Raw genomic sequence first — 13621 nt, forward strand, 5'->3', positions numbered from 1 at the left:
GCTTAGTGCCTGACTGATGGAAAGTCATCTTTCTTTTTCTGATTCTAATAGTGACACCTGAAATAAAATGAAATGAAGTGAAATTAGCATAGCAAGGAATAATAGAAAATGTAAGTGACAAAATGTGCACATTTTGCCAAATACAAAAGTCATGGTAGTGAAGAACTAGTTTGAGAATATCTTGGTCTTCTCTCAAACTTGATCACCCACTTCTGAACCAAACCAAGCAAGAATATAACTAAAGGCTCTTCAGTGAGCCTGCTGTGCAAATGCAGTTCCAAGTTAAGCCCCAGTTCCTTCCTTCTACACAGATTGCTGTTCCTAAGCCCCTGTAACATAAAAATTCTGTAAATGCCTCTATGCAGAAGTCACATAATTTACTTTGGGCTTAAAAATGTGCATAATATACAATATAAACAATGTGCTAGGTTTGTGAATTAAAAAAAAAAAAACAAGATTCTAAAATAAATGAGTGGCTTGCATGGACAGAAACTCTATAATATTCATTGCTAGGCATCCCATTTTGCCTTGGGGCTTCAGAGGATGCTGAGATAGGCAAGCTTTCTCTGTAAATATCCAGGGAGTAAATATTTGAGACTCTGGGCCATAGAGGGTCTCTGTAACAACTACTGCATCATAAAAGTAGCCAACAAAAGCATGTACACAAATGGTCAAAATTGTGGTCCCAGGAAACTTGGTTTACAAAGCAGTTTATGGGCAGGAGTTGGCCAATATCTGCAATTTGAGATGGTTTAGTGGATACCAGAATAATGACATCAGAGCTAGAAGAAGGGGAACTTTGAGAAAGATGAGTAGAAGAGATATTAGATCTCTGGTAAGAGAATCCTGAAATGAATATGAAGGATTCAGTTTTCATATAGTGACCTGAAACATATTCACTGAAATACCAAACCACAAAACTCAAATCTTGATTTGACCTGAATTGGCAGATTTTTAAAGGGATTTTTCTCTAATTGTAATGACTTCAGTACATTCCTAAGAGAAACTTCTCTATTGCTGTCCAACTAAATGACATTTAGTTGGGAACAGATTCTTTTTTGGCATAAATGGAAGGACTTGTCTTATGAAACAAATAATTGATACCAGTCACTTAAGATGCATGTAAATCTGCATATGCCTTCTGCAACAGTATTCCAATTCTCCCAATTTGTTTTGTTTTGTTTTAGTTTTTTTGAGACTAACATTCAAGCTCTTTCATATTCAAGGTTAAAGCTGGACTTGGCGTTAATATTGTGGGTGTTGCTGTGGTGATGCTTGGCATGTTTACCTGGATTGTACCTATGTTTGACCTCCACACTTATCCTTCCTGGGCTCCTCCAATTAGTAATGAGACAACACCATGACAAGCATGACTATTCTGTGGTGAGTTTTGGAAACCACTAAAAAGCCTTCACTGCAAACTTTGGCTCTAGAAAATTGATGATTCTTAAATCAGTCCTGGTGTAGTTGCTGTAGTTCCAGTGAACACCAAAAAATCTGTTTTAAGATGCAACCAAGAGCATCTGTGTGCCTTCATCAAGAAGCCTTCAGTTGAGATTTCGCTTAAGGACCATATGCATCCTACTTCATCACAAGAATAATTTATAACTTGACCTTCAAAGAAATGAGGTCATTTGCTCCATCTTACACTTTGGGTTTAGTGTAACATTTCAGATGTCCATTTATTATTTCAAAAACTTTCCATGAAGCTAGAAATAGGAAATAAAATATACAAGTTAATTAGGTACTTGTATAAATCATTTCTGTAGTGGTCTATAGTGTTGTCCAAGGGAATTTCCTGAAAAAAAAAAAAATCAAAGCTGTGGTTATCTAGTGGTGCAAAAGAAAAGTTAAATTTAAATAAGGTGTACATCCCATCATCTAAAAAATATTCCAATCAGATTACTTTTGATATAGCCATGTAGTATAACAATTGAAAGTAAATATATATATATATATATATATATATGTAACTGAACCCACTAAACAACAGAAAACAGATAAGAATTTCCACTTGACTTTATGGTTCATACTTGTATGATCTCAGTGCACTGAGAAATGCATTTTGTTGCTCTACGGCTAAGGCTTGCTATGATTCCCACCATTAGCACAGTATAGTTAGAAAAGAAAGCTAACCAGTATAAAACTATTAACGCATTTGTCTATTAGTGTAGCAGTTTTGCTTAAGCCTTTATTTTATTTCATAGTTTTCTGTGATTGTGGGTTTCAGTCTGTCTGCCCTATTTCATAGCTACGTAATGTCATATGTAAAAACAAAAAGATTCAGAAATTTACATGAATTATCACTGTTTCTACAAGTTTAGAAAAAAGTCATATTATTCCAATCCATTACATCAATATTGAAAAGAAATACCAGAGGAAAATTAAAGAATAAAAGTTGAAACTGTTGATATATTCACAAAAGAGAAAAATAAGTTATCTATGGGGAAACCAAAATGGAAAAAGAACTGAACATTTAAACAAAAGTAAGAAGAAAATAGTCTCCTAGCATTCGGCATATGAAAGATCAAGGTCTATTGGCATTCTAAAATTAAACTAAAGGGAAACAATTCACAAAGGCAAAAGAAATGTGTACAGTTAGGAAAATATGGAAAAATTAAAACAGAACAATTCTCATGTTAAAATAAAATAGAAGACAAGGTTAAAACACACCTTTAATAGCTTCTTTAATTTTCAAAGTAGTCCTTAGAGATGGTTTGTTTTTTGTGTGTGTGTAAATAACATTATTTATAGTTATTCTTGAAAATTAAATATGATAAAGAGGGTCTTTTAAGTTATACATTTAAAAAAATTATATATAATTTTATACATATATAAAATTCAAAATTCATGTTAATTATTTTTTATTAGTCAATGCAAAATTTATAATTTTTTCAATAAAAAATGTGTCCATTTAATCATTACAATATAATATTACTGCTTTGTGTGTATCATCTCTGTTTACCCTATTTATTTGTTCCCTTATCATATGTTGCACATTTATTTACGATCCACAGTATTTATTACTTTTCTGCCTTTTGCTAGTCATTCAATTTATCACTGTTGAATTATATGACTAATAAATTTTCATTATGAAGAAATGAAACGACTTTTCAAATTATAATGAGTACATTTTGCTTTCAAGAAAATAATATAAACATTTCAGCTTGAGTCATTTTAATGAATTACTTCCAACAGCTGCCAGCTGAGTACAAGAAAAATGATACTTAGTCAAAATTTGTTTAAGTGAGCCATATGGTTCTCTTGTTACATCTTTATGTCTAGTTGATATATCAGAAATGACTTAACTCATCCATTTCACATTTGTCCCATTTATATCAAAGTTCTCAAGCTCTTTTAGTTTGAGAGGTATGCACTGTCTTTGAAAGTTTCCAACTGACAGCTCAAACAGATGATCAAACAAATCTTTGTCCTCCCACTCAAAAATAGATATCATTTTTGTTATTTTCTTGAGCTTTACTTAGAGGTTAACTAGAAATCTTTGTCACTTTAAATCTCTGTATCTTTCTCAGGGTTTGGATCTTGTCTAGATAATAGGGGCAATTTCACTAAATGCCTATTTACTGTCTGTTTCTGCAAGTGCTTGGAGGGCTCCCAGACACACGTGTTTCCTTTGCTTACCTCAACTGCCACTGTAACATGTCAGCACCCAGAATTCAGATTTCCTTCCTTTCAAATGTGTGCACTGTTTTCACCCTGCCAGGTCTCCAAGTCTTGGTTCTCTCCTTTTTCGGCCTAGGAGATGGGAAGGTAACTTTTAACCAGTTTTATGCACTGAATTTATTAGCAAAACTTGATAAAACAATATCATGGCACACTAATTGTGTCTGGACATGTGTACTATATGTTATTATATATCAAGATATATACATATATATCTATCAAGATTTTTTATTATATCTTTGCCATGACTAAATATTTAATAAGATTTTTTTTAAAATTAACTTATTTATTTTAATTGGAGGCTAATTACTTTACAATATCATGGTGGTTTTTTCCATACATTGACATGAATCAGCCATGGGTGTACATGTGTCCCGCATCCTGAACCCCACTTCCACTTTCCTTCCCATCCCATCTCTCAGGGTTGTCCCACTGCACCAGCTTTGAGTGCCCTGTTTCATGCATTGAACTTGGACTGATCATCTATTTCACATATGGTAATATACATGTTTCAATGCTATTCTCTCCAATCATCCCACCCTCGCCTTCTCCCACAGAGTTCAGAAGTCTGTTCTTTACATCTGTGTCTCTTGCTGTCTTGCATATGGGGTCATCACTACCACCTTTCTAAATTCCATATATATGCGTTAATATACTGTATTGGTGTTTTTCTTGCTGACTTACTTCACTCTGCATAATAGGCTCCAGTTTTATCCCCTTCATTAGAACTGACTCAAATTCATTCTTTCTTATAGCTAAGTAATATTCCATTGTGTATGTGATTCTTGGTGATGACACTTTTGTTCCAAAGTATTTTTGATTTAGTTAATGCATGACTATTATCTTTACTTATGTGTGGATTTTTCCCAGTTAAGCATTTTTATTTTTAGAAGGGAGAGGATTGTACTAGCAATGAAAAAGTAAACTCAAACAAATGGTCAGTTTCATTACTGTAACATAATATACAAATTAAAATAGTTTAAATTGTTACCCCAGGGCAGCATCAGCTATCTTATTCCCATATGAAGTACTTTAGGCAAAGTAATAATATATGAGGTAAATTTTAAGGCATGCAAATATCAAAAATAAAGGTCCCCAGTACAGAGCAAGATCAGACTAGTCCATGAATAAACACTAAAAACAGCACAAAAATAAAGTAGAAATTGAAAGTTTTTTCCAAATATGAGGACTTTCATTTGTCTAGAAAGAAAAAGACATGGGGTTTTATAGAAAGAAAGAAAGAAAAGGACTTTTCTTAGTGACAGTATGGTGTGTTGGAAGACAGAGGTGGGGAAGATCTTCTTAAGAGCAAATAATAATAAATATTTTATAAAATGCATTACTGTATCAGCAAAATAATAATAATAATAGAAGTCCTTAAGGGAGAAGTTTGATTTAAAGAACCAGCAAAAATCCAGATACTTAAGCAAGGACTGAAGACAGAAACTGCTAATCCCTAGAGATCTTGAAATTTTCTTTGAATAAGTATACAGGGCACAAGGGATGGGAGACCAAACTAAGACCCAAGCAAGTTAGGGGTTAAATGGAAAATTACGTGAAGATAGGATATCGTCTCAGTGAAAATGAGAAAAAAAACAAACAAACCGACTTTATAGAAGGAAGCATAAGGAAATTTAAACGTTTTGGCCTATGCACTTGGGAAGCAGTAAAATCTCCTTTGAAAATGTATAACCACGCAGGTTAGGGGCCTAAAGTCTGAGTATCAGTGTTGTATAGGAGACTTCAACCTGAATTTGCATTTTAAAGCAATCCTAGGTTGATAGTATTCCCAGTATACCTGGCAAAAAGAAATAAAAGGAACACTTTTTTTCAACTTGAAGCTCAAAGAACTTTTTGGTTTATCATCAAAACTCATAAATTCTGCCAAGACATAAAGTGTTTTGTGCAAGAAATAACATAAACAAAAGAAATAGAATCCAAAGTGCAAAGACAGCGTATATTCTAATCACCAAATAAAGAACATAAAGTGAAGATGCATAATGTTTGAAAATATAAAAGAGGGTCTTGGATATATATTATAAGTATGGTAAGCAGAATTCTAAAAATGTCCTCTTAAGATTTCTGTCTCCTAATTATTCAGTCAAATATTAATTTATGTACTAATATAAAGGGATTTTGCAGATGTGGGTGGTGGTGGTTTAGTCGCTAAATTGTGTCCGACTCTTTCTGATCCCATAGACTGTAGCCCTTCAGGCTCCTCTGTCCATGGGATTTCCCAGACAAGAATATTGGAGTGGGTAGCCATTTCCTTCTCCAGGGGATCTTCCCAACCCAGGGATGAAATCCGCATCTCCTGCAGGCAGATTCTTTACCACTGAGCCATTTGCAGATGTAGTTAAGCTTATTAATCAGATGACTTTAAAATAGGGAGATTATCTTAGGTTGTTGTTGTTCAGTCACCAAGTTGTGTCCAATTCTTTGCAACCCCAAGGATTGCAGCACCTAAGGCTTTTCTGTCCCTCACCATCTCCCAGAGTTTACCCAAGTTAATGTCCATTGAATCAGTGATGCCATCCAGCCATCCAACCATCTCATTCCATGTAATCTTATTGAGGAGGGCTCAGTGTGATTATATGAGCCTCCTAAAAACAGAAGAGGAAGGCAGAATAGTCAGGTGGTAAGATGAGACAGAATGGGAAGTCAGAGAGATTTGAAACATGAGAATTGGACGACCCCGGCCCCACACACTGTTGCTGGCTTTGATGATGAAAAGGGTCACAAACCAGAGAATGCAGGCAGTCTTCAGAAACTGAGAATGGCCCTTCATTAAAACCCAGCAAGGAGACAGAAGTCTCTGTCCTACAGTTGCATGGAACTGAATTCAGCCAACATGCTAAGCTTGGAAATAAATTGCTTTTAAGAGCCTCCAGTAAGGGTCACAGCCATGCAAACACCTTGATTTAGTCCAGTGAGACTTGTATTGGAAAATCTGCTAATCTATATAGTACTGAGATAATAATGAGTATTGCTTTAAGTACTACATTGTGGTAGTTTGTTTTGGTAACAATAAAAGACAAATACAATAAGGAACAAGAGACTGCAAAAAGTAACCAGATAGATATGCTGCTGCTGCTGCTAAGTCGCTTCAGTCGTGTCCGACTCTGTGCGACCCCATAGATGGCAGCCCACCAGGCTCCCCCGTCCCTGGGATTCTCCAGGCAAGAACACTGGCGTGGGTTGCCATTTCCTTCTCCAGCGCATGAAAGTGAAAAGTGAAAGTGAAGTCGCTCAGTCGTGTCCAATTCTTAGCGACCCCATGGACTGCAGACTACCAGGCTCCTCCATCCATGGGATTTTCCAGGCAAGAGTACTGGAGTGGGGTGCCATTGCCTTCTCCAAGATAGACATGAAAAGTTGTCAAATAGAAATTTTAGATAGAAAAAGTATAATGATTTAAATTAATAACTTAATGAATAGGTTAAATAGCACTATACAAACCAGAAAAGGAAGTATGTGAATTGAAGAAATATTTTTTAAAAAATTATTTAGAATGCAACACAGATATTCAGAACTCTGAAGGGAAGTTTAAAAATGCAAGCTAGAATGAGAAATGTAAAATATGCTATGCTATGCTATGCTATGCTAAGTCACTTCAGTAGTGTTCGACTCTGTGTGACCCCATAGACTGCAGCCACCAGGCTCCCCCGTCCCTGGGATTCTCCAGGCAAGAACACTGGAGTGGGTTGCCATTTCCTTCTCCAGTGCATGAAAGTGATAAGTGAAAGCAAAGTCGCTCAGTCGTGTCCGACTCTTAGCGACCCCATGGACTGCAGCCTACCAGGCTCCTCCATCCATGGGATTTTCCAGGCAAGAGTACTGGAGTGGGGTGCCCTTGCCTTCTCTGAATGTAAAATATATTTAATCATAATTCCAAGAGTAGATCTCAGATGGTAATGCATCTGCCTGCAATGTGGGAGACCCAGGTTCGATCCCTGGGTTGGGAAGATCCCCTGGAGAAGGAAACAGCAACCCACCTCAGGACTCTTGCCTGGAAAATCCTATGGTTGGAGGATCCTGGTAGGCTACAGTCCATGGGGTCACAAAGAGTCAGACACGACTGAGCTTCACCAAGAGTAGATAATAAAAAGAATATGAGAAATGCTGTCACTGAAGATATAGTGGGTGACAATTTTCCAATATTAATGAAGGAAACAAATCAAGTTTTTTAGAAAGCATAATGAATCCAAAGAAGGATTTTTAGAAAGGAAATATGCCCTCACCTACATGATAGTGAAATAGTAGAACACTCAAAAGAAAGAGTGTTTGAGCAAACTCCAGGAGACAGTGAAGGACAGGGAAGCTTGGCGTGCTGCAATAAATGGGGTTGCAAAGAGTCAGACATGACTTAGAGACTGAACAACAACAGCAGCAAAGGAAAGAAAAGAAGGACTTCCTTGGTGGTCCAGCGGTTAAGACTCATGCTTCCACTGCAGGGGGAGCAGGTTCAATCCCTCATCTGGGAACTAGGATCCCCAGTAGAACTAAGATCCCATATGCCACCTGGCATAGCCAAAAGAAAGAAAAGATGATAAAGAGAGAAAGAAGACAGACTACACCCAAGGAACTATAGTTAGACAATTAAACCAAGGCTACATCCTCAAGAACAATTGGAAACAGTTAAGAATCTCCAAGAGCTAGAACAAAGAGCTATCAACCTAGAATGGTATATCTAGAAAAATCTATGTTTCAAGAATGAATGAAAACTAAGAAGTTTTCAAACCAACAAAAACTAAGGGAGCTTACCACATGCAAGGCTCGTGAAGATACTTCTAAACCATATATCAAAAGGAAAAGAAAAATAATTCAGCACTGAAGGTGTGTGACACAGTAAGAAATGGCGAATAACCAAATCGACAAATGTGTGGGTTAAGAAAAAAGCTAGAATTAAAGTACTGAAAAAGCATAAAAATGCACGTTCAAAGTATTCTAATGTAGCTCTCAACTTTCCATTTTTTCTTTAGAGCAGAACACTTAATTTAACTAAATCCAAGTCAACTTAGTCATTTCAGTGTTTTTTTCTCTATTTCAGTGTTTAACTTAGTCAACTTAGGTTTTTGTTTATTAGATCCCATAGCTTATTCCTTTCTTGCAGTTTTTATCTAAATTCTGTGAACCTTGCATATGAAACTCGCCCTGGATGAGGCAAGTTTGAACATATGTAATATAGGTTTCATAACTTTTGCTGTTCTTGCCTACTAATTTTATCATTTCTGCCATTTCTGCTTCTTCTTATTGCTTGATTTTCCTCTCATTCAAGAACCATAGTTTTGTTCTTTTTCTTCCTGGTACTGTGTGTTGTTTTTTTTTTTTTTTTTTTTTGGTTTGTTTGTTTTGTTTTCATTTGAGAGCCAGACCTTATTGATTTTACTTTGTTAAATACTAGGTATGTTTAAGGTATATTTTTATTTCTATAAATATTATTGTGTTATTCTGGGGTACAGTTACTTGGAAACAATTTGCTCTTAAGATTTATTGGGTAAGATGAAAACAACCTGTACTGGGACTGCCTTTCCCTCACTATGGAGGCAACATCTTTCTCAGTGTTTTACTTGATGCTCTGTTACTTTTGAGGTTTTCCACTCTGATTGGAGGGCTTCCCTGGCAGCTCAGTTAGTAAAGAATCTGCCTGCAATACGGGAGAACCGGGTTCAGTCCCTGGGTTGGGAAGATCTACTGAAGAAGGGAATGGCAACACACTCCAGTATTCTTGCCTGCAGAATTCCATGGACAGAGGAGCCTGGTGGGCTACAGTCCATGAGGTTGCAAATCATCAGACACAACTGAGCAACTAACACACACACACTCTGGTTGGAGCGTGAATTATTCCCAGCACTGTGTGAACCCTTGTGGTCACCTCATCTAATAATTTTAAGTGATTATTTCTTTACCTTCAGATAGTTTCCTGACAAATATGCTTTGATCAGTATTCAACAGAATAGGGGACAGGATTTCTGGAGAGCTTTCTGTCTATGCATGTCTCTCCTCTCTGATACTCTGCTCTGCAAACTATAGCCACCTGTCCTCCCCAGACTCCCAACTCCATCTCCTCAACTCAGGTTATCATCACCAGGTTCTGCCTGGATTCCCCCTTCTTTAAGCTGCTGCCTGGAAACTTTCCCTGTGCTATAAGTTGAAGCAATCATAGGGCTCAACTATTTCCTTCCTTTCAGAGCTCACTGTCCCGTTTTGCCTGATAGCCAATGTCTGAAAACCGTTATTTCATAAAATTTTTCTTTTCCTTAGTTGTTTCAGGCATAAGAGTAAATCCTTTTCCTAATGTTGCATCTTGATAAGAGTGGAGGTCTCTAGAAGAGCCATATTTAAATTATCCCCTTTTCCCCCTTAGTAAACTGGGAATCAGAACAAACTAAGTTAATTGGCTGGTTCTGAAATCTCCAATTTTAATCACTGGTGTACAGTGCAATCTTAAAAAAGAGAGTAAACGGTAGATAAGGAGCCTCTAAAGTGGCATTTGGAGGCAGAAAATGTTCTTCTGTGAAAGCAATTTTGAATTTTTTGAGTTTGAGATTTATTCAACACTTATGAGCGAGTCAAGAAAAACTGACTAAACTCACTTGAATAGTCCAAATGTGAAGCTGAGGACTGTGGTCAGACCTTTGTTTTTAGCTTAAAATACAATGTTTCTATAAGATGAAATGAGTCTAGAACATACAAAAGCAACGTATAAGAAACTGTTTTTTCTTCAACTTCAGTACTATGATAGCTACCTAATATTTATATCCTAAATTGTTTGATATTTATTTTAATTGAAGTATATTTGATTTACAAGATGTTAGTTTCAGGTATACAGCAAAGTGATTCAGTTATATATGCATGTGTGTTTTTCTCAGATTCTTTTCTCTTATAGGTTATTATAAAATATTGATTATAGTTCCCTGTACAATACTATTACTAAACCCAGGTTCAGCTGCTCACTGCTCAAAAGCCAATACTTGAGAGATAAGTGTTAGAAAGGAAAGGTTACTTTATTTTGGAGGCCAGCAACCAAGGAATAAGGTAGACTCATGTCCAAAAACCAACTCCCAATTGCCACTCAGGCAGCATGTGTGTGAGTGGCATGACGTTTAGTCATGTCTGACTCTTTGTGACACCCTGGACGGTGGCCTCCCAGGCTCCTCTGTCCCTGAGTTTCTTTTGGCAAGAATACTGGAGTGGGTTGCCATTTCCTCTTCCCAGGGTATCTTCCCAACCCAGGGATCAAATCCACTGTTGCATCTACTGCATTGGCAGGTGGATTCTTTACCACTAGTGCCACCTCAAGGGCAAAAGCTTTTAAAGGGGAACTTCAAGGGTGTATCGGAGAAGGCAGTGGCACCCCACTCCAGTACTCTTGCCTAGAGAATCCCATAGGCGGAGGAGCCTGGTAGGCTGCAGTCCATGGGGTAGTTAAGAGTCGAACACGGCTGAGCGACTTCACTTTCACGCATTGGAGAAGGAAATGGCACCCCACTCCAGTACTCTAGCTTAGAGAATTCCAGGGATGGGGGAGCCTGGTGGGCTGAAATCTATGGGATCGCACAGAGTCGGACACGACTGAAGCGACTTAGCAGCAGCAGCAAGGGTGTATTGGCAGAGGTAGGGGGCAGAGAAGAATAGTCAGCTCTGAGAATCATCTCAAAATCAGTAATGTGGTGGTCTGATCAGTGTCACCTGGATTGTTTCAAGTACAGTTAATCTTCAGTTCTAGGATTAATTCCCGTTTTTTGAGGCCAGTTCTCAGATTATTGCCAACATCCGCTGGATCATGGAAAAAGCAAGAGAGTTCCAGAAAAACATCTATTTCTGCTTTCTTGAGTATGCCAAAGCCTTTGACTGTGTGGATCACAATAAACTGTGGAAAATTCTGAAGGAGATGGGAATACCAGAACACCTGATCTGCCTCTTGAGAAATTTGTATGCAGGTCAGGAAGCAACAGTTAGAACTGGACATGGAACAACAGACTGGTTCGAAATAGGAAAAGGAGTACGTCAAGGCTGTATATTGTCACCCTGTTTATTTAACTTATATGCAGAGTAGATCATGAGAAACGCTGGACTGGAAGAAACACAAGCTGGAATCAAGATTGCCGGGAGAAATATCAATAACCTCAGATATGCAGATGACACCACCCTTATGGCAGAAAGTGAAGAGGAACTCAAAAGCCTCTTGATGAAAGTGAAAATGGAGAGTGAAAAAGTTGGCTTAAAGCTCAACATTCAGAAAATGAAGATCATGGCATCCGGTCCCACCACTCCATGGGAAATAGATGGGGAAACAGTGGAAACAGTGTCAGACTTTATTTTTCTGGGCTCCAAAATCACTGCAGATGGTGACTGCAGCCATGAAATTAAAAGACACTTACTCCTTGGAAGGAAAGTTATGACCAACCTAGGTATCATATTGAAAAGCAGAGACATTACTTTGCCAACAAAGGTTCGTCTAGTCAAGGCTATGGTTTTTCCAGTGGTCATGTATGGATGTGAGAGTTGGACTGTGAAGAAGGCTGAGCACTGAAGAATTGATGGTTTTGAACTGTGGTGTTGGAGAAGACTCTTGAGAGTCCCTTGGACTGCAAGGAGATCCAACCAGTCCATTCTGAAGGAGATCAGCCCTGGGATTTCTTTGGAAGGAATGATGCTGAAGCTGAAACTCCAATACTTTGGCCACCTCATGTGAAGAGTTGACTCATTGGAAAAGACTCTGATGCTGGGAGGGATTGGGGGCAGGAGGAGAAGGGGACGACAGAGGATGAGATGGCTGAATGGCATCACTGACTCGATGGATGTGAGTCTGAGTGAACTCTGGGAGTTGGTGATGGACAGGGAGGCCTGGCGTGCTGCGATTCTTGGGGTCGCAAAGTGTCGGACACGACTGAGCGACTGATTGATCTGATCTCAGATTATATGAAACAGAAAAGCTTCTGTCATAGCTACAATGTGTTCATCTTTCTCCACCTGGTAGGGGCTTCAGTATCTGCAAAACAGCTCATAGAGTATGGCTCAGAATACTACCTATAGTCCTTCAGGACTAACTAAAGGTCCTTGATTTTGTTTAATAACTGCTACTACTACTACTACTACTAAGTTGCTTCAGTTGTGTCCGACTCTGTGTGACCCCATGGGCTGCAGCGTACCAGACTCCCCCATCCCTGGGACTCTCCAGGCAAGAACACTGGAGTGGGTTGCCATTTCCTTCTCCAATGCATGAAAGTGAAAAGCGAAAGTGAAGTTGCTCAGTCATGTCCGACTCTTAGCGACCCCATGGACTGCAGCCTACCAGGCTCCTCCACCCATGGGATTTTCCAGGCAACAGTACTGGAGTGGAGTGCCAAACTGTTATTATTTTGCCTGTGTAAAGGCTCAGAGTTTAAAGTATAACAAAGCTCTAAGGCTAAGGGAGTGCTTAAACATAGTATGTCCTTGTTTATCTATTTTATATAGAGTAGTGTGTATGCATGCATGCTCTGCAATCCCATAGGCTGTAGCCCATCAGATTCCTTTGTCTGGAATTTTCCAGGCAGGAATACTGGAATGGGTTGCCATTTCCTCCTCCAGGGGATCTTCCCAACCCAGGGATCGAACTCACATCTCCTGCATTGGCAGGCAGATTCTTTACCACTGAGCCACCTGGGAAGCCCCAGTAGAGTGTATATGGTAATCCCCAAATCCTAATTTATCTCTCCCACATTGTTCTCCTTTGGTAACCATAAAATTGTTTTCTATGTCTATGAATCTATTTCTGTTTTGTAAGTAAGTTTATTTGTATCATTTTTTAAAAGTTCCACATACAAATAATATATGATATTTGTCTTTGTCTTACTTCACTTGGTATGATATTGTATAGGTCCATGCATGCTGTGCAAATGGTATCTTTGCATTCTTTTTTATGCCTGAGTCATATTTCATCGTATAAATA

General features: G+C 38.1%; 1 protein-coding gene across 1 annotated transcript in view; it reads left to right on the forward strand.

Annotated features, from left to right (window-relative positions):
• Positions 1–13621, forward strand: part of SLC13A1 (solute carrier family 13 member 1) — a 115380-nt gene that overhangs the window by 86955 nt on the left and 14804 nt on the right. Inside the window, exon 15 of the mRNA XM_086395835.1 lies at positions 1227–1383. Coding sequence (XP_086251961.1) covers positions 1227–1364 — 138 coding nt within the window. The 3' untranslated portion in view covers positions 1365–1383. The remainder of the gene's footprint in view (positions 1–1226; positions 1384–13621) is intronic.

The sequence above is a fragment of the Bos grunniens genome, chromosome 4 (genome assembly GCF_055505025.1).
Source record: "Bos grunniens cultivar Pamir isolate PY7600 chromosome 4, Bosgru_T2T1.0, whole genome shotgun sequence".
Taxonomy (NCBI): domain Eukaryota; kingdom Metazoa; phylum Chordata; class Mammalia; order Artiodactyla; family Bovidae; genus Bos; species Bos grunniens.